The 21,139-nt window shown below is 39.2% G+C and overlaps 1 protein-coding gene across 2 annotated transcripts in view; it reads left to right on the forward strand.

Annotated features, from left to right (window-relative positions):
• The window catches only part of Rapgef4 (Rap guanine nucleotide exchange factor 4), a 222,015-nt gene extending 203,271 nt beyond the window's left edge, over positions 1–18,744 (forward strand). For both annotated transcript variants that reach the window (XM_077798824.1, XM_026389508.2), the window contains 5 exons: positions 2,622–2,672; positions 4,397–4,484; positions 4,892–4,956; positions 14,629–14,683; positions 17,715–18,744. In XM_077798824.1, the coding sequence (XP_077654950.1) occupies positions 2,622–2,672; positions 4,397–4,484; positions 4,892–4,956; positions 14,629–14,683; positions 17,715–17,842 (387 nt within the window). In that variant the 3' untranslated portion in view covers positions 17,843–18,744. The remainder of the gene's footprint in view (positions 1–2,621; positions 2,673–4,396; positions 4,485–4,891; positions 4,957–14,628; positions 14,684–17,714) is intronic.
• Positions 18,745–21,139: the final 2,395 nt, after the last annotated feature.

The following is a 21,139-nucleotide window of genomic DNA, read 5'->3' on the forward strand; positions in this document are numbered from 1 at the left end:
AGCTCCAGTGTGTAGGTGATGGCCATGCGAGCCGTGTGAGGAGCAGCCCCTCACCCCCAGGAGCTCCAGCAGGGGTGCGAAACAGTGGAAGAACCACACAGGGAGTAGAGCTAAGCCACATGGTGGAGGGAAGAGAGGGGTTCCCAGCAGAGAGTAAAGAGAGTCCCAGATGAAGCCAGTGAGATGATCATCTGCAGTAGGGTGTCACAGCCTGAGCTTTATTGACAGTCTGAGCAGGACACATCCTCATCATGGAGCATTGTCCTGCACACCATAGGATGCTCAGCAGCCTCCCTGGCCTCTACCCACTCGATTTCAATAACATTTCTCAGCACACCTCTCCCCAGTTGTGACAACAAAAATTGCAGACATTACTGCATATCCCCTGGGTTGGCAAAATTGCCCCTATAGAGATACTGCTGTTGAAGCTCAGAGTGTGGATAAATAATAGTATTGAAAAACCACAAAATGTTATATTAGCACGTGTCCTATATCCTTGAACCTAAAAGCCAGCTAAGTAAAGAAAGAACAAGAATGACAGAGGTCTAACCCAAAATGGACTATATACACAGACATTTGGGTCTAATCAGAAAAGGTCCAATTTTTTTTTTCTTGGTACCATGGATTGAACCCAGAGGTGCTTAACCACTGAACCACATTACCACTCTTTTTGGATATTTTATTTAAAGACAGGGTCTCACTAAATTGCTTAGGGCCTTGCTAACTTGCTGAGGCCAGCTTTGAACTTGCAATTCTCCTGCCTCAGCCTCCTGAGCCTCTGACATGTGCCACTGCACCTGGCAAAACGTTCTAATTTTAAGAATGTCCCAATCATTCAACATGCTGATTGGGATACTTTGCACAAGATCCTAGCACCCCTCCATGCCCATGCAGTTTTTAGGCCTCTCAATAGCCCAAGTAACGACATCAGGTTTTCCTGAAACCAAACTTAAAAAATTGATACCAGGAAAATGAGTTTGGACTGTATGAAATAAAATAATATTTTTACAGATGTTTAAATGCTACTATAACAAACTGATTTGGACACAAGAGAGGAAGAGAGGAGAGGAGCTTTCTGAGGATTGTGGAAGCCTGACTGGTGAATGTTTTGAAGGTAGATTTTGCTGGGCAGAGCAGAGCTGAGTCAGGAATCTCTGGGCCCAGGACTTGTCGGTGCTTCCTGACTCTGTGTGGGGAACATGTCAGGCTGCTCCATCTTGGTTTGGCTCTATTCAAAGACAAAAGTCCAGCTTTACTAAAAACCCAGGACCCAAGCAAAGCAGGAGCCAATGAGCTGAAAGACCATCCAGTATTGATGTACTGGTTAGATCTGCAGGTACAGTGGATGGTATTGAGTCTCAGGCCAACCAATAAACAGGAGAAATCAACATATTGGTGGAGCTATCAATTTTATGTTTTAGCAAAGCAGAGAAATCACGTGGAAAAAATGTCCATGTGGAAAAGCATAGAGCATAGAAGATATGAGATAGGAAAGCAGAGAGGTGATGTGAATTCCAGCAGCACTGATGACAACAAGCTGCGTGACTTTGGTCCAGTCATCTTAACTGAGACCTAATTTCTTCCACCTGTAAAACTCAGGCTTAAGTTAGTCAGATGAATATTTATTGAGCACCTTCTATGTAACCTTCACTCTCCTAGGCACTGAGGGAATAGCAGTAACAAAACTGGTAAAGGTCCTGTTGTAACGTAGCTTGCTTTGTAAAAGAGGAGTGTTGAGCCGTTTCTAAATCTCTTTTGATCCTAATATTCTCTGGTCTAAATTTATGATTGTGAGAATCAGAGAGTTTTAAAAAGGGAATGATGGGTCCAGGTCACTTATATGAATTTGGGAAATGCAGTTCTCTTTATGAATCATTCAGTTCAGAAAATATTATAAAAGAATGCTGGGCACAATGGCACATGCCTGTAGTCCCAGCAACTCAGGAGGCTGAAGCAGGAGGATTGCAAGTTTGAAGCCAGCCTTAGCAACTTAGCAAAGCCCTCTGCAATTTAACAAAACCCTGCCTAAAAAATTAAAAAGAACTGGGAAAGGGCTGGAGTTGTGGCTCAGCAGTAGAGCGCTCGCATCGCACGTGCGGGACCCTGGGTTCGATCCTCAGCACCACATAAATGTAAATAAGTGAAATAAAGGTATTGTGTCCAACTACAACTAAAAAATAAGTATTAAAAAAAAGAACTGGGAAGGTGTCTCAGTGGTAAAGTACCTCTGGGTTTAATCCCCAGTACCAAAAAAAAAAAAAAATATATATATATATATATATACACACACACACACACACACATATGTATGTGTATATATGTATATATATACATACAATAACACACAAACACACACATATACACACAAACTAAAAGCAGTAATACTATAGCATTTATAGTTACTTTTGGCTCAACTAGATTAAGACCTTGAAAAGTCAAGTTCTCTGTATTCCAGAAGATGATTCTCAAGTGACAGGAGAGATTATAAACTGCCCTGTCTCAGAGATGTTTGATGAAGAGCCAAAAGAAATATGTTTCTCCTACCTAGAAATGGTAACACATGATACATATCTAGATATTGAATCTGACATATTCGTCTGGCATTTTCATTTCATTAACAGAAACTGCCAAGCAAGTTCAAGAAGTTCTATGCAGAGTTTGAAAGTTTAATGGTAAGTGACAGTGGCTCCTTTATTCTGTTCACTGTCTGCATTAATCCAATTTCTGATTAACTGAATTGAAGTTCTCATTTCGGAAATTTTATCTGTCCTTGTATGACTTTAAGAAGTTTATGATCCCTTTTAGTGCTGCTAAAACAAGCATGTCTGACTAATGAATGGCACCCTCAGGAACTAACTTAAAGAGGACTTATGTCCCACATAAGGTCAATTTGTGTAACTAAGAAAAGCAGTGTAATGGGGTCCTTTCCATCCAGCTCAGGTTGGCTGTGGATTGGACGCTGCATATCTCTTGGCTTGCCAAAATTATTTTTCCCCATTGGCTGGGAGGTGTTAACAGAAAGAAAAGGAGTGAGTGGGACTTGCTAGGAGCCATGGGATGGTTTCATGGGGCAAGTCAGAACCTGCAGGCAGGTAAGCAGGTAGAGGGAACCTTGAGCCAACCTCCCAGGGAGGAGGCAGGGCTTCAGGGGAAGGAAACTCTCCAAGTTTTACTGGTTTCGTATTTACTTTTTTAAAAGTTAAATTATTTATTTATTCTAATTTGTTATACATGATGGCAGAATGTAATTCATTTCATATTACACATATAGAGCACAATTTTTCAAGTCACTGATTATACACAAGGTATTTTCAGGCCATTCTTGTCTTCATACATGTACCTAGGGTAATGATGTCTAACTCATTCTGCCATCATTCCTACCCTCTTGCCTACTTCCTTCTCCTCCCTCCCCTTTGCCCTATCTAAAGTTCCTCCATTCCTCCCATACTCCCCCCACCCCATGGCCATTATGAATCAGCATCCTCATTTCAAAGAAAACATTTGACCTTTGGTTTTTTAGAATTGGCTTACTTCACTTAGCATTATATTCTTCACCTCCGTCCATTTACCTGTAAATGCCATGATTTTATTCTCTTTTAATGCTGAGTAATGTTCCATTGTGTATATATACCAATGTTTCCCTATCTATTCATCTACTGAAGGGCATCTGGGTTGGTTCCACAATTTAGCTATTGTGAATTGTGTTGCTATAAATATTGATATAGCTATGTCTCTGTAGTATGCTGTTTTTAAGTATTTGGGGTATAAACCAAGGAGTGGGATAACTGGGTCAAATGATGGTTCCATTCCAAGTTTTCCAAGGAATCTCCATACTGCTTTCCAGATTGGCTGCACCAATTTGCAGTCCCACCAGCAAAGTATGAGTGTGCCTTTTTCCCCACATCCCCACCAACACTTATTGTTGTTTGTATTCTTTTTTTAAAAAAAAATATTTATTTATTCTGATTTTTCATACACCATGGCAGAATGCAATTCATTTCATATTACACATATAGAACACAATTTTTCAAGTCACTGATTATACACAAATATTTTCACACTATTCTTGTCTTCATACATGTACTAACTCATTCCATCATCATTTCTACCCATTTGCCCCCTCCCTCCCCTTGGCCCTACCTAAAGTTCCTCCATTCCTCCCCTTGGCACCTTTAGGCAAATCACCCCTTCAAACCAGAATGGAAACAGAAAGCAAAATATTGTCCTGCCATTTGCGTTTTAAAATGCAAATCAATATCTTTAACTAAGTCTACCTTTCTTTTGTAGCTACATTTGATTCAAAAATACCCAACTGTGGGATGACTGGTGTGCTAGGAGGTAAAAGGGGGTATGTTGTATGTGTCACTCATTGACCAGCATCTCTTTGTCTCCTAAGGATCCTTCGAGAAACCACAGGGCTTACAGGCTGACAGCAGCTAAGCTGGAGCCCCCTCTCATCCCCTTCATGCCTCTGCTCATTAAAGGTAATCCTAAAACATATGCAGACCAGGAGGTGGTGAGCCCTGGGGGAAGAAAGACAAGCAACATCTGATCAGATCCATCTCTTGGGGAAGTGTGATCCCATTCTTCCACCTCTTTGTCACCTCCTCTGAGCCCTGACTTTCAGAAGGGGTTGGAAGATGATTGGAAGAGCGGGGAATCTATGATTTGGAAGTATTGTTAGTGAAACAGAAGGTTAGTTTAGAAATTTTACTAATTTCAGGTAAAGTAATTTAGAAAGTTAAACACCTAACATAAAAGGAACTATTATCAGCCCTATTCCACTGCAGTGTTATGCAAATCCACCTGCATAATCTAATGGTGCTATTGTACTTTCTTAGTATGACATATTTCGGTTAGTGATTAGAATGTGGCTTTTATTTCTTTACAGATATGACATTTACTCATGAGGGGAACAAGACGTTCATTGACAATCTAGTAAACTTTGAAAAAATGGTACGTGCGGTATTATAACTTTAACCACAATGTTTTTTTAAAATAAAATTTGCATTTGTACTAATAAAGGAAATAATTTCCATATACGCTGCCATGTTTAAAAAGGTAGTTACACATAAAGGAGTTTTGAAATACTTGGTTCAAATTGGCTACCTATTTTATTCTGTCAGTTCTCTTTTGTGAAATTGAATAGTATTTGTGCTGTGGCTCACAGCAGCAGCCAGCTTTTATGCTGTGCGTTTCTGTCCCTGGCTGCCTGTTGCTAAAATGCACAAATGTTCCAGTGACTTCTGTGTGGTTGTTTTGTTGTAAGGTTTGTGGAGCTAGACTGCCCCAGGATGCCTTTGAAATGTTTATCGGCAAAGCCTGACTTTAGTGCACTAGGTAAAAAGCAACTCTATACAGATCTTGATTATGGAGTATTAATCTAAGTGTGTCTTACCCATCCCAATAAAGTTCACCCAAGTTCAGAGAGGGAACTTGAAACTCTGCTAACAAGAAGAAGAAATTTTGGTAACAAATGAGGAACTGGCATATGCATATTCAGTATTTTCCAACCACCTTCCCATAATCATCCCTGCTCTCCTCCCCCACCAAAAAAGTGTTGTCTGACATAGTTACTTTGCTATTTATTTTCTTATTTTTCTAAAGCAGGTCACACCAAAACCTTTCTTTGGCTATACAGCGCATATTAGTAGAATGCTCCATTGTCTCTGAACCCTTTTGGCCGCATACTGGATTTCCCCTGGCTTATGATTTACAGTGAGGATGTGGCACTGTAAGAAAAGCCCAAGACTTGGAGCTCAGGAGACATGAGGTTCAATACTCAGTCAACACTTCACTTTTCCATGGGGATCATGCCTGCTCCATCCATCTTTGGGTTATAGTAGCTCCATGGTACATGAGTCTTCCTTTGAACCATAGAATTCTTATCAGAAAACTGCAATTCTAATTGTTTCTTGAAATTGAGCTAGTATAGGGCTGGGATTATAGCTCAGTTGGTAGAGTGCTTGCCTAGCATGCACAAGGCCCTAAGTTCAATCCTCAGCACCACCAAAAAAGAAAGAAGAGAAAAAAGAAAAAGAAAGAAATTGACCTAATATGTATGACTCTAGGAGAACTTGAAATACCTTGCAGTAATCCCATAAGGATCAGCACCATTCAGCTTGAGGAATGAGCTTATGGTAAAGCCAAGCCAGGTAGGAAAGCATGGGTCTTGCTGGGCACTAAGTTCCCATATCTTAAGTTCTTAGGAAATATGAGCACATACTCCTCAAATACACTCTACACTAGAGGACACAAAACTTCTCGGTGGTTTTTCTCCTCAACTCCCACACCAAGGGCAAGCTACAAAAATTTCCATTACTGTATCAGTTTAATAATTTTTTGATCATAGTAATAAAATTCTTTGCTCATTTATTAATATGGAGAGGATTAAACAATTTCCCTGCCTTCTTTTTTAAATCAACCATTTTTCTGTAATGAAAGATACAGCAAGTGGGGAAAAGTTACTTTCTGAATCACTTTATGCAGAAGGGCAGACTGAGGGGTGGCTAAGCCAATCACTGCACTATAAAATCAACATGTGCACAAAAGTATTGAAGCTAGAGTTTCCTAAAAGGTTGACTGAGCTTTAGAACTTTTGATCACTAAAGTTAACAGAGCAGATAAGAACAGCAGAGTGCACCAAGCCGGTCATCTGTTGGAGGGGGGCAGGGGGTAAAAGGTGTTTCATCTGGGATTTTTAGATCTTGGTGCTCCATCCATAACCTGCAAAGGAAAAGTCAAGGTAGTGTTCAGTGTACTAGGAGAGTGCCCCCTTCCCATTTTTGTGCTTTATACCCACAGCAGTGGGTTCCTTTTGCTGAGCACAGAGTAAAGAAGTCCTTAACCCCTGCTCTCAGGGAGTCCACTTTTGCTGCACAGCAACTGACTAGCTAAGATCACATTTCGGCTGCAATAGTGGAAACCAAAATTAATGAGGGGTTAAGCAAGACAAGTTTATTTCTTTCTCACTGAAACGTCTGAGTGGGCATGGCAGTTCTGCTCTTTAGAAAGTCAAGGTACCACACCTCCTCTCTCTTGCTATTTCATATGATCCACGATGGTAGACCACCATGTCCCCCTTCCATCCCAGCTTCAGGGAGGGGAAAGGAGATGATGTTGCTACCCATTAAAAATAAGGAAGAAGTTGCACACCCCCCTTGTCTCACATTTCACTGCCAGAAATTTAGTCATATGAAAGGAAACCTAGAAAATGTATCCCCTATTTTGTATATCCATGGGCCCCACTAAATGTTATGGGGCTCTATGAAAGAGAAGGGAGAAAGGATATTGAAAAAGTACTTTTAGTCCTCGGCTGCAGCAACTTTATAAATTGTATTTCTTTGATAAATCATTTCATGAAAAAAGTTTGATTTCCTAAATGCCTTTCCATGAACTAGATGTTACTAGAAAATGAAACAATTTCAGAAAGATTTCATTATGTTTTGTTAAACCTTGCTAGTTTTCCAACATTTTCTCCCCATACACCAGCCCAGCCCTTCCCTTTATCCCCACACTACAGTTAGTGGCTGATGCTATTCCTGTGTGTCTTGGGGAAGGATCTGTCTTTCGTTCCAGGTTGATGTCAGTGCCACTTCCCAGTCATCCATCAGCAAGGGCCTGGTGTTAACAGAGCTGGCAGCTTGTGTGGGGATGGTGGACTGTGTCCCCAGAGGGAGGCCCTGCCAGGGGGGCAGAAGTCACCAGGGTGCCCAGAAACACCGGGGTGTCTTTTCTTGATGACAGCATTGCACAGTCATAGCAAATCACTGTGCCAACCCTAAGCATTTTCATTTTGAATATCTTCACCCTTGAGATCTGAAATGAGGATTAGAGAATTTGTTGCACATTGGTTTTCAGGACTTGTGAATATGAACAAAAGAGAATCCACACTCTGATCCCTATGTTTTTTTTTTTTTTTTTAAAAAAAGGCCGACATTCTTTTATTTGGGGGGAACATAAAGGAGTATTCAAAAAATGTTTGAATAAAGCCCTTCATAGTGTTCTATGGCATATATGAATATTTATAATACTTAGAAGGTAGACTAGCAATGGATTAGAGAAGAATATGCTGGCCGGCTGCCACTGTCTCCGGCTGCATGAAGCATGCTGGTAGGCCAAGTGCTGCTGCCGTGGAGGCTGGTTCTGTTTCAGATGTACCCATATTTAGGTGTATGTATTTATGAATGTGATTTTTGAGGTCATCATTTTCTTAGGAATGAGAAGCATAGGGCAAACCTCTAGACTTCTGGAAGCATTAACAGATGCTAACAGATGCTTTTTGTGTGTGTGTGTCCCTAGGCATGACCTTACATAATGAGCAATATCTATCATCAATAATATTATTACAAGACTCATGGAGGGACCTCTGAACCTGTTACCTCAAGCTATGGAGAAAAGAATCTCTAAAAATCGAAATGAGCAAATCCATTCAATTCCCAAATGTCTCCAACACAAAGGAGATCTATGGGTGTACATTCAGAGTTTACTCTTTATTTAGCTTCCACAGACTAGGCTTAGGCAGGTTTTCCAAAGGGCATCCTTCAAAGCAACACATCATATATAGAGTATCCTGGAAAAGGATTTTTTACTAGCAAACATAAAGATATCTAGAAAGTTATCCTTGTCCTTCATGAGATTACAGGCAGTTGAAAAGATAAAATGTGAAATATTAAACACCAACAAAAACATCAACAACAGTTAGAAAAACTAGGTCACAAAAGTATTGAAAGACAAGTCAAAAAGCAAAATACAGGACAGAGAAGTTCATGCAGATGTAATAGGTAATCAAACCATGTTACGTATAGTAACAGATAAAACACAGACTTGCTGCCTCATCTCACACCCTGTTTCCTCTGTGTTCAGTCCAAGTTGGAGACACTGGCCTTCTTTCTCTTCCTTCCAGCCTCAGGGATTCTGCCCTAGCTGTCACCTTTGCCTGATATGTTCTTCCCCCAGTCTTTACCTGCCTCAACCCCGTGGTTCAGGGCTCAGCTCATGTCCTCTCCTCTGTCATCTTTCCTGACCACCCACTTCCCTGTTTCGCCCACACCCAGCTCACTCTAATAGATAACCTCAGCTTGATAGCTGGGCTCATGATCCAAGATGATCTTGTTTACATCATCTGTCGTCTCCACTAAGAATGTAAGTGCCCTGGATCAGGTATCTTACCTGTTTTGTCCACTGAGATTTCTCCAGCACCCACGAGTGTGTCTGATATGTTGTAAGTAGGCAAGAAATATTTGTTAAATATAGGAATCACCCAATTAAACACCAGTGTCAGGAAGGGCAGTCCACTAAAGCATTTTTAAAAAGATTTCTATTTTTAAAAAATGGAATCCAAGTAGGGTTTTTTTTTGTCTATTTTATTAGAAAATTTAATTAACCAAGGTGACCCAAAGCATTTTGCATAACTGAGACTTGATTCGAGGTTATGTTTCCCCAGCCTCTGGTCCTCTCTGGGTATTATTCTGTCTCCTCTCCTCCCTGAAATGCTGTGCCTGTTCTTTAGTGTCCCTCTCTGAGTGAAGATATATGCATATATACCACATGTGACTAGACAGGCACTGAACTGCCATGTCCCATAACCATCATATATATGATACACCATGACCATCGTGCCTGTGTTACACATATGTATCTGTCACATGCCCCTTATGTATTAAAGACCCACAGCTGGGGACAGGGCTCAGGCTCCTTTTTCAATGATGCATACAGTGAGAGCTGGTTTAGCTTCTGGGTCCCTTTTATCTCTGGTCCCTACTGTGCACTTCCATTTGGTTGCTATCATGGGCACAATCTTTGTAGAAGAGAGAATTTATTTTTTTCTATCTTGTAGGAAAAAAAAAATTCTTGTCTCAAATATGTGAATATGTGAGGTTGGAGAGAAATAATCAGATGTGATAGATGAGGTTTTACACATGCTAAGCTAGGAATAATTGGCAGAGATCCTGTATTTGATAGAAATAGAGATGGAAAGGGAATCAAATCAGTAGGAATAGAAATATACGAAAAGAAAAAGCAATCTGGGAAACATTAAGAACAGAAATGGTCAAGATCTTAAAGATCAACAGAAGGGAAGACAAAAACAATTCAAAACTGTAGTTAGAAGAGGGCTGAGGTTCAGGACCAGCTCCTCCAGGACTCCAGCAGAGAGGCAGAAGAGCCTGAGCAGAGGGAGGCTGTTCTGGCCATGTCTGGAGTGCAGCAGTGGAAGGTGGCAATGCCTGGAGGGCTGCTGGTCTGACCTTGAAAGGTGGACATAAAAGCTTGCACCTCAGCAGCAGGAGAGTAAGGGGAAACAAGAATCAGCAGGAGCAGGGCAGGAAGGCCCAGAGCTATAGAGTTCTGTTATTGACATCTGGGTGGCAGTGCAGGTGTGACTTGGCCAGCCTGCTCCTGAGGGGTAGTGCTACAGAAAGGTCACAAAGCCCCAGTGGGAGAAGAAGCACTTGTAACACCTCATTGGATTGGAAGGGAACTGCCTACATCAGAGCTCAGGCCTGGAGTGCAGGCAGTTGATGTCCCCGCTACCACTTTAAATTTTTTTTTTTTTTTTAGTTGTAGATAGATGGACACAATACCTTAATTTTATTTTATTTATTTATTTTTATGTGGTCACACATACTAGGCAAGCACTGTACCACCAAGCCACACACACCCAGTCTCCCCCTTTTTTTTTGTACTGATCCTTTGGACAGGTCACACAGCATCTCAGGGCCCAGGAAGGACATCTGCTTCAGAGTCACTGTGTCTTCAGCTATAGATATAAATAAATAGACACATGAATGTGGTCACCGAGTTCTCTACTCATTACTTCATTTTCCCCCTGTGCACTTTCCTCCGGAGTGCATGTCCTAAGGGGAATTCATCAGCCATCAATTGGGCCCATCCCTCACCCCCGTAGGCCAGGAACTGCAAAAACATTAATTTTTGCAAACAAGATCTGAAGACCTAGGCTTAGAATTAGTCCCAGGAAAAATCAGTTCAGGGGTGGCGAAAAGGGTTCAGTCTGCCCTCTACACCGACTGGAAGCATCTTTTAAAGGATCATGTTCACCCCACGTTCACCCCTGAATTACTGATTGCTGTCCTAACGAGCCAGTTGCTAATGGGAGTGTGTGTCATCAACCTCAGGTTTGCTGGGATGGAAAAAAAAAAGATGAGAAGCTCTACTTTGGAGTAATCAGGCACTTCCCCCTGGCCTAGCATTATAGAGAGTTGCCTGGCCGGCTCCAGGCGGACCAACCTGCTGTGGCAGGACCTCTGAGCCTAGGGTGTAATTTTTGGCTCCGTTCCTGTTTGGCAGTTGGATAATGAAGCCTACCTCTCTTTAACCTTGGTTTCGGCCAGACTTGATTGAGAACACCAATGAAGAAATAGTCGTCTGCCATCAAAGACAGCACATGGGGCTTAGTCTGCAGAAAGATGTGGAGACCCTAGATAGATTTTAGTGGAGATAAATGTAAGATCCTCTGCTTTGATCCACAGAGTCAACTTCAGAGCAGGAAGCTGCCTCCACACAGCAGCTGAATGAAGCAGACCAAGAGGTTTCATTCCTGTTAGTTCAACAGATGTCAGTCATATGGGGTGTGTGTGTGGTGGTGCTGTTTTTTGTTGTTGTTTTGTTTTTTTTTTTTAATTATGAACTTAGATAGAATCAGCTAAGTCAAGGAACAAAGGAAGATCATTTCTCCCCACTCTACAATTAGTTGTCTTAGGCATTACATTGGAGCCTGTCCAAAAGAGAACCAAAGGTGTCTTAAGAAGAATTGTTAAAAAAAAAAAAATTGAACTATTGGAGAAAAAAGACCTGGGGTAGGAAGATATCTATAAGAGTTGACTTTAAGTATCTGAAGAACTGACTTCTTAAAAAGGGACTAAACTTATTATGACTCCAAAATTCAGAACTAGGATCAATGAGTGAAAAGTGAAGGGAGAAAGATTTTGACTCAAAATAATAAATTTATAGAAGTAAGAAGTCTCTATAAACAAAAAAGGCTGTCCTTAGAGGTCATGCAGTCCCCATTGTAGGATACATTCAGTGGTAAGACACAGTTTATAGGCAGCTATGGAAGACACAGTGCACCCTGGAGATGACTTCTGAAATCTCAGTAGCATATTAGATATTGCATGTGTAATGGGTGCAAAAAGGTGTGGGTTAAAATATCAGTTTAACCCTTCTATGGCCTCCTGAGAGTGTTCTGTAACCATGCACTGACCAGCAATGCTAGCGGGGTTCCTGCGTAGCTACTGTAGGTTCACACCATTAAACACTATTGTCTAGACCTCACAAAGGAAGAGAATGGACCTCGTTGTAAAGCCAGATTTGGATTTTGAAGTTAAGCTGAAGTTATCTTTGAGTACAATTAAAAAGGATACGTCAAAATTAAAACCATTGTTAAAATTAATCAAAGATTTAGAAAGGTAGAATGAACTTCAGAGCTGGAAATTACTGATTTAAACAATTGTTCTCACATTTTAAACTACATAATGAGCTAAAAATTATGAAGCCTGGGAGTATAGCTATAAAGAGTAGTCTAAAGCCGAAGTCAGAATGAAATGTTTTAGCTTTCAAAACTAAAAAGCAGAACAATTACTCCCTACAGAATGGTATAGGAAGAGGTTTCTGACCCCTGCTAATTGTTTTATTATTCTTCAGAGGGGCACACTGGCAGCATTTCCCAGGGTTTTCAGTAATTACACTCCATTCAATATCTGAAGAATTACAATAATTCTTCATGGAATATACTTGTGCCCTTCGGATGCAAAGCCTTTCGAGAAGTGAAAAAACAACTTAAAGTAAATTAGCAGGGAAATTATCATAGTTACTGTTTATTTCAGGGCTCCATATATCAGAGGCTAATTATACATTGTATGTTGCATTTTCTTGGAGGTATTTGTAATATATTTTTCATGCTGATCAACAGACGTTCTGGTTTTTAGGATCCTTTATGAAAGTGAAGTTCAAACTTTTTCGATTGCTTCTTTGTGTGTGAGAAATCATCCAGTGTAGATGTGGGTCATGTCATGCTTACAAAGCACTGGTATTCAGCGAGGTATTTTGATGCTCACATGTATATATTTGTAAGGCCTTGACTTTTCTATGTTTTTTTTTCTATACTACATAAGTTTTCCTCGAAGTCATTTTCTTTTACGTTAGTAAGCCAAGGATCTGTGAGAGAAGAAAATGGGAACTGAAATTATACAACCCCTCAGAAATTGAGGAGTCTCTTCCCCTGGGTGGAGCCTTAACAATTTTCTGCTAATGTTTCAATTAATCCACTATGTCTACAGAATACTCCATAGAATCTGGGCAGTGAAGGTGTCTTCAAACAGGCCAGGGATGGGGGCCCCAGCTATTGTTAAAATACTGTGAGCAAGAAATATACATCTTGATTAAAAAAAAATGGTTCTTGGGTCTCACCAGTGTTTTTCCACAGAGATTGAGGATTCTCTGTTTCTGTCCTTCATTTTCATTTTTCCCTCTTTTGTTTAATTGACTTCAGCATAAAGACTCCTTTTTATTCTTTGTTGCAAACCAAACTCTACAAAGAAATTAAGATCACTTGATGACAAAATTAACAAAGTTTAAATATGTTATGATTGGTCCATTTGATGGAATGCATGCTCATTTAAAAAATGTTTTGAAATGAAAATAACATGGAAAATGATCACAATGCAATGTAGAAAATTCAAGCCAAAATAACGTATGTATACACAGTATGACTTTAATTTTTTAAATGTGATTTTACATATTCATTTCTTAAATGCTGGAAGTAAATGTACCAAAATATTAATGAGTTTACTCTGTGAAGTAATATTCTAAATGTTTTTTACTTTGTCCTGATATTTTTCTGGTTTTCTAAAAAATGCATATGTTTGTGTTATAATTAGAAAGAAAGTAAAAGCAAAGAAAGAAGAAAGTAAGACAATCAGGATTAACATTGAAATATATAGTTTTGCTGGAATACTAGGAAGGTCAGAATGCACAGTATGTGACAAAAATTTATATGGAGAGGGCTGGGGTTGTGGCTCAGTGATAGAACGCTTGCTTAGCATGTGCAAGGCACTGGGTTCGATTCTCAGCACCACATGTAAATAAATAAATAAACAAATAAAGTCCATCAACAACTAATTAAAAAAAATATATGGAGAATACTTGGACTTACCATTCAGTGCATATAATCTAATACCTCATTACTGAAGCCTATTTACTATGAGAAACTTGACAAACTAATCCTCTTTCAAATCTGGGATAGTTACAAGTTCTCTTACAAATTCACATTGGCCATTGTTAAGATGATGAAAACTATTTCTGAGCATTAATTTACAGTCTCAGGAATGCTTTTACATTGTAGGGAAGAAGCAAACAATGAGAACAGAGTTAGGCTGTTAATATTCCTTACCTGAAAATGCCCAGTGCCTCAGAATATGGGTGCCCTTTAAAGTCATTAAAAACGTTATACATCAACCAGCTCTTCAGATAGTCGACGTCTTAGAACATCCTGTTTCTGGTGATACCAAGCATAGACAAAATAAATAATGGTTTGTTTTCCTTTTTGGATTAAACACTGAGCTGACTTGCATTTCTGTCTTCTTTTTTCTTTTTCTGTTTTTTTCCTCTTAGCGCATGATTGCAAACACTGCCAGAACAGTGAGGTACTACAGGAGCCAGCCCTTCAGTAAGTTCAGTGCTGCTACATGCCGCAATGGAGATCTTGGTGATTAAGTCCTTTTTAATGAGCCCACTGAGACACTGTAGTAGTCTGGACAGTGTCTGTGTCAGAGGCACTTTGGACCATGAATTCCTTGCAACTTGGGCTTTGGGTTGAAGGACTTTGTTTTGCTGTTGTAAAACTAAAAAAAAAATATATTTACATTGTTGTAAAACTAGAAAACAACCATAGGAATACTATGTTGTGAATGGATTTAAAGAGAATCAACTTGCTTTTTTTCCAGTATGGCTAGAAACAACTAGGACACAGTAGCCAACAAAGTGCCTCCAACCAGCTCTCTGTGTGACTCATTGCTTGATGTTGAGAAACTCACAGCAACATCAACCCTTGATGACTCAATTCTTTCATTTATAAACTGGGGAAGATATTATTTATTGTTTCTCAGGATGTTGCAAGAATGCATTCATGTTTATAGCACTTTTGTAAAAAGTCCCCTGGCAGGATTTTTTATTTGGAGTATCGGAGGGAATTTGAGGTGCTCTTTGAAAATGTGAACATGTATCACAAGAATTGGTATAATGCCATGCTTTCGTATGCATAAAAATATTACTAATGATATGTGACAATTGTAATCTGTCAGGAGCTGAGTTGTATCATAGCACCAGTGCTGCGGTCTCCTCTGGATTGGTGTTTTGGGTGAGGGGCGAAGCTTTGGCCCCCTCAATCTTGTTTGGGAGTAAGGAGGTGGGCCCTGTGAAGTTTTTTGCTAACGTTATGTATGAGTCATTTGAAGAAATTTGGCTTGTTAATACAATATGATAAGATGATGTGGGTCTGACTATAAGCTTACCAGAACCATTCTCTCCCATAGGCACAATGCCAAGAGACTAGAAAGTTCTTGCTTTATTAAACAGAAAGTTTAATAAAACAAGAACCTTCTAGTTCTTTGCAGTACAGAGTTGGTCCAAAGCCAGAGTTTGGCAATATGGGATGCCATTTTTTTTAGTGTTCAGTGGGGGAAAATCTGGGGCAAGTAATCTTGATAATGGGAGATATTAGACCTTGAAAAAAGTTAATTCAAATGATTGTGCCTTCTCTGACTTCCAAAATGAAACTGGTCTTGCATATCATCTACTATTCCTATGTGGATTCTACCAGGTTTAAAATGTCTCCTATCTTTGCCTGTACTGATTCACTATGTGTAAAAACACAGTCTTAAAGCAGTTGTGCAAGTGAAATGAGACTAGATGAGAAATACCACGTAGAGGAGGGGCTTATCATCTAGAATCTATGATCCTTGGGGGGTCCAGGAAATTCCTAAAATTATATGCAAACTCCTGTTTGCCTGAGAGGGTTCATGATCTTGACAGGTTCTCAGTGAGGTTTAAGAACCAAAGAAGAACCATGATAGAATCTGCTTTGTTACATGAGCCCCTTTGGAAATAATTCTACATTCTCCTATGTCTTCTCTGAGAGAAGTAGAGGGAAATTATTTTTTTTAAAAACTCTCCACTGCATTTGTTGAAGTTATCAGTGACTGCTGGTAAACAACAGCTGCTCAGCTCTGAAGTCAACAATCTATAGATAAAGCTATAGGAATAGATTCATAAACATTGTGGGAATATGTACAATGTAATTACAGTATATTGTACATGTAGAGTACACTGCCAGTGAGAAGCGGAGGAAATTAAGCACAATGTGTTCTGCAGTTCACTGTGGTATTATTTATATGTGATAATTATACTGATGAGTTTCTTCTGACAGCGGGTAGGGGCCTTTGTATCTTCTCTCTGCTTTTCTGTGTTCAGACCTGCAATACTCCCCTTCACTCCATATGCAGATGGCATTCTAATTGTCTTGGGGAATGGTGGGTAGATTAACAGGAGCAACTGGGCTGCAGAAAGTAGTGTACTATGGTGGGGACAGACCCCTGGCCAGCAGTCCAGACTCCTATTTGACCACTCTCAGTATACAACTAGATCAAAGTCCTCAAGCCATGGGAGGGAGGTAGCTCATGGACCACAGCAGAGGTGTTGGATCAAAATAGCATTTTCCCCTTTTATTTAGAAATGTCACCATTTAAGAATTGAAGGAATTCTCATGGAAAAAAATTCAGATTTCCTGTTCATCAAATGAAAGAAAGAAAGAAAGAAAGACAAAGAAAAGAAAGATCTAGCAACTCTGGGCACAGAGTCCCACAGGGCAGCGATATTTGGGAGCTTAGTAGTCACTTCCCAAGGGACCTGTGCTTCCAGTTCAGCACTATCAAGTGTGGCCTTCCTCATTCTCGTATAAAAATGTCTGCACAGGGCTGTGGGCATGGGGTTTTCTTGCCACTCTGGTTTGAATGAAATCAGTTAACCTCTTTGATAGCCCAGTAGCTCACATGCTTGGATCACAATAGAGTGGTAACTGGGTTTTCAGAACAAGCAGCCTCAGAATTGAAAGTCTGGTAGAAGTCATAAGTTGTGGTTTTCTATGAAGCTGGACAGTTTGTAAGAACATACAATCTGCATAGCATTGCTGTGTACTGCCTGCAAGTGAAGGGGACAGTCATGACCTGATAATCTCTCTGGCTTCCTTCAGTTTGGTCCAGGTGGTAAAGTACTTTTGCAATGAGCTAATAAAATTGTCTTTTGACATTAACCCTCATCTGGATCAAAAGAGGAAGAGACAGAGTGAGACACAGAGGTGGGCTGGTTAGGGGAAACAGTTTTCATCTGTCAGCAGGGGCTATCAGACAGATGCTCCCCCTCCCCCTGCTTTTTTGTGCCCTTTCTTCTTTTTTAAAAAAAACAATATGCAATACAGAGGGAAATGATCAAAAGAGATGATTCCAGGGAAGAAAAGAAGACTGGAGGATAGAAGAGAGGAGATGGAACAAGCAAGTAAAAATATTCTGGTGAATGTGGTATGTTGAAAGGTCTTGACAGAACCCAGGAATCTGTGATAAGCGTAATAAGTCAATGGGGAAAATAAAGCTGTATCTATATGCATATATTTTGCAATGCCAATTCTCCTCCTCTTCTTCCAACAGATCCTGATGCAGCGCAAGCTAATAAGAACCATCAGGATGTCCGGAGTTATGTCCGGCAATTAAATGTGATTGACAACCAGAGAACTTTATCACAGATGTCACACCGATTAGAGCCCCGTAGGCCATAGACATCTAAAGTGCCCCAAGCAATGATTTGTCTCCAGTCCACAATCTTTCAAAAAATGCCTTTTATGCTACCATTGACTGTATCACCACTAGAGAATTCTACAAAACAAGCAAAAACACATCCTGAGACATCTCAAGGCTGCATTCAGCTTACTGACTACATGAGAAGAGAAGAAATGATTTGACTTGCATAAAGCTTACACACACTAGCTTAGAAACCCCCAGTGTAGTCACCCTGTTTCATTTCCAGTTGTGCCATCTTCATAAGACCCAAATGAAGAGCTCAGTAGAAACACCACTGTCAAGGGGAATCTCAAGCTCCTGACGTTTCTTCTGAGAATGTTTACAGTGCAAAATGTGCTACCAATGGGATCCATTTGGACACATCAGTGGTGATGTAGTTTCATCCTTTTTAATTCAATATCTTGATTTGGAGTATGGGGTTTGGGCAAAGTGTTAAGGAATCTGTTAAAGTCCACATGCTAGGTTGTATTCTTCCATCCACATGATCTTACCTCTTAAGGAACAGAACCTGACCACACTACTATAAAACATTATGGCTACTTATGTAATTTAGAGAGGACTGGTCTGTAATTTCTGAATGATAGATAGAATAATATTTATGTTTACAATGTATCTTTTTTAAATTTACAAATCAGGATTACTTATATAAGAATTCCAACTCAGTAACACCAAGGTTCTTAAAATTGCCATCGTTAAGATAAAAAATAACATTTCCGAAGAGCACAATATGCACAAAATGTTTTTCAAAATTAAAATATTTTCCTGGGCATTAAAAAAAAAAACCTTTCAGCTACAAATTTATTGTTACTGATTTAAAAAAAAATAACATATTTTCTGGATTTAAATGTTATTACAAATATCTTAATTTTCAACAATTGTTTTGCACTTTCAAATAGATTGTAAATAGTTCATCCAATCAATGGTATAGAGTTATTTATTTGCTACATAATAGATATTGTGCCAAATAATTACTTTTTATTTATTTTATTTAGTATGTAATTTTGGAGTACATTTTTTTCTGTTTTCACAATAAGACTACATTTAATGTGTAGGAATTGTATGTATGTATATCTTCTGTAAATAACCTCTAGTACCTTCATTAAATATACTTGTTGACAAGAAATAGTTGTGTTGTTTTCTTTTCCTAAAATATGAAAGATAAACATGTATTATGATAGTGTGCTGGATTTCTCTTTTTTTCTTTTCTTTTTTTTTTTCTTCTGGTGCTGAGAATGGAATCCAGGGCCTCACACATACTAAGCACAAACTCTACCACTGAGCTACACCCCTAGCCAGTATTATTTATTAATTGAAATATAAAAATTTTTGAAAGTGCACAGTCCAGTGGTATTTTTTTAGCATATTAACAAGACTATAAGATAATCATCCCTGTCTACCTCCAGATTTTCATCCCTGAAAGAAATCTCATACTCATTAGCAATCATTCCTTATTCTCCTCTTCTTCCAATCCCTGGCAACCACTAATGTGCTTTTCTGTATCTGTGAATTTACTCTGGACATTTCCAATCAATGAATCATACAATATGGGGCTTTTTGTATCTTTTCTTTCATTTGATAGTGTTTTCAAAGTTCTTCCAGGTTGTAGCTTGTATCAGTATTTCATTCCTTCTAATGAAATAAACACCACACTTTGTCCATTTATGATCTGATGAACATTGGGTGACTGTTTCACTTGGGGGCTATTAGAAATTTTGCTGCTGTAAAGAGCCTTGGGATTATAGAGCTACTGGTATGGGGTGTACTCATGCCATTTCTCAGTGATTTAAGCCCTTAGTGAATATTTCATGAAGAGATTTCTAAAATTCTTTAAATTCTAGACATGCCTCTATTTTTTAATGTCAGCTTTTTCCAGAGCAAGTTCCAGTCTATACTAGATTCACAAGTTCACTTGTGGTTTCTCCAAAAACAGAAGCACAACTTCAAAGTAAAAACAACAACAAACAAAGACATCAAAGATGTGATCTTTGAATGAATTTGGGAACCACTTAATAATAGGCCCCATTCTTAGAAAGAACTCTAAGTATTTATTACTATTTTAAAGGCCCTGAGAAGTCCTTTTGGAGTCTCTCTTTTTTATATATATTTTTATTATTTTAGTTGTGGATGGACCTTTATTTTTATTTATTTTTATTTAGGGGAATCGAACCCAGGGCCTCACACCTGCTAGTTAAGCACTCTACCACTGTGCTACAACCCCAGCCCCTTTGGAATCTCTTTTAACATCCCACAATGAAAGCCCACCTTGAGAAATGCTAGAGCAGACAAATGCCTTTCAGTGCTCATTTACATAACATTCAAAGTCCCCAGGAGCAGGGGTGTTTTGTGCAGTATGATCCCTTCTACCCAGAGGCAAGTACAATCCTGGGATTTACTACACAAGAATAATAATAAAAAAAATAAAGTCAGAACACATTTTGTTGAGATCATTTTTGTTCAGCATTAGACCTCAATCAGCTTCAAAGTTTTACCATTATGTGTTTCTAGTTTACAAAGATGACAAACGAAACGAGTAGCCCATTTCTTGGACATCCTTGCTCTTATTTTACTCTTCTTTATTTCTACCTTTCTTAAAAGCTGGTATCCCACATACAGCAGTACCTTCCACCAATTCCATGGTGACTGACACCTTGTGACCTTACTTTAATTTACTTTCAACAGTATTCAAAACTAATACATATTCTCCCGTGTATATTCCCCTTGGTCTTCCAAATGAGAATGATTACTGTACTTAATAAAGATAAGCGATTTTAATTATGTCTGGCTTCTATGAAAATGCATTAAACTACTTTATTCAAGGTAGCGATGGTGAAGTAAAAGAATTCACATTCTAAAAATGTAGAGTAGTAGCCAAGCAACCCTTCCTGAGGCAGGAGATGCAGTTAATATTTTAAAACTTGCAAACACGCCAAAAGAAAATGAGATGCCTGCAGGGTCACAAGAAGGATAATGAGGTTTGCTGGAAGACGTGAAAAAGAAGAAAGAATGTTTTTACCGAAAGCGCCCAAAGAAAATTATACATTTAAGTGTTTAACATACCTACTTAGCAAGGTCACCGGCACAGTGTACGGGAGCTAAGCTTTTCCAGTAATTTTTGAATACCATGCAGGTTAAATATACTTCTCCTGAATTCAATGGCATTTCCTCTTAAGATATGAATGCAGATCAATGACTACCAGTGTGAGAAAATTAAAAGAAGTGTCATTCTAGTTTCAAACTGCGATTCTAATAATAATTTTAAAAAATCAGCATAGAAT

The sequence above is a fragment of the Urocitellus parryii genome, chromosome 1 (genome assembly GCF_045843805.1).
Source record: "Urocitellus parryii isolate mUroPar1 chromosome 1, mUroPar1.hap1, whole genome shotgun sequence".
NCBI lineage: Eukaryota > Metazoa > Chordata > Mammalia > Rodentia > Sciuridae > Urocitellus > Urocitellus parryii.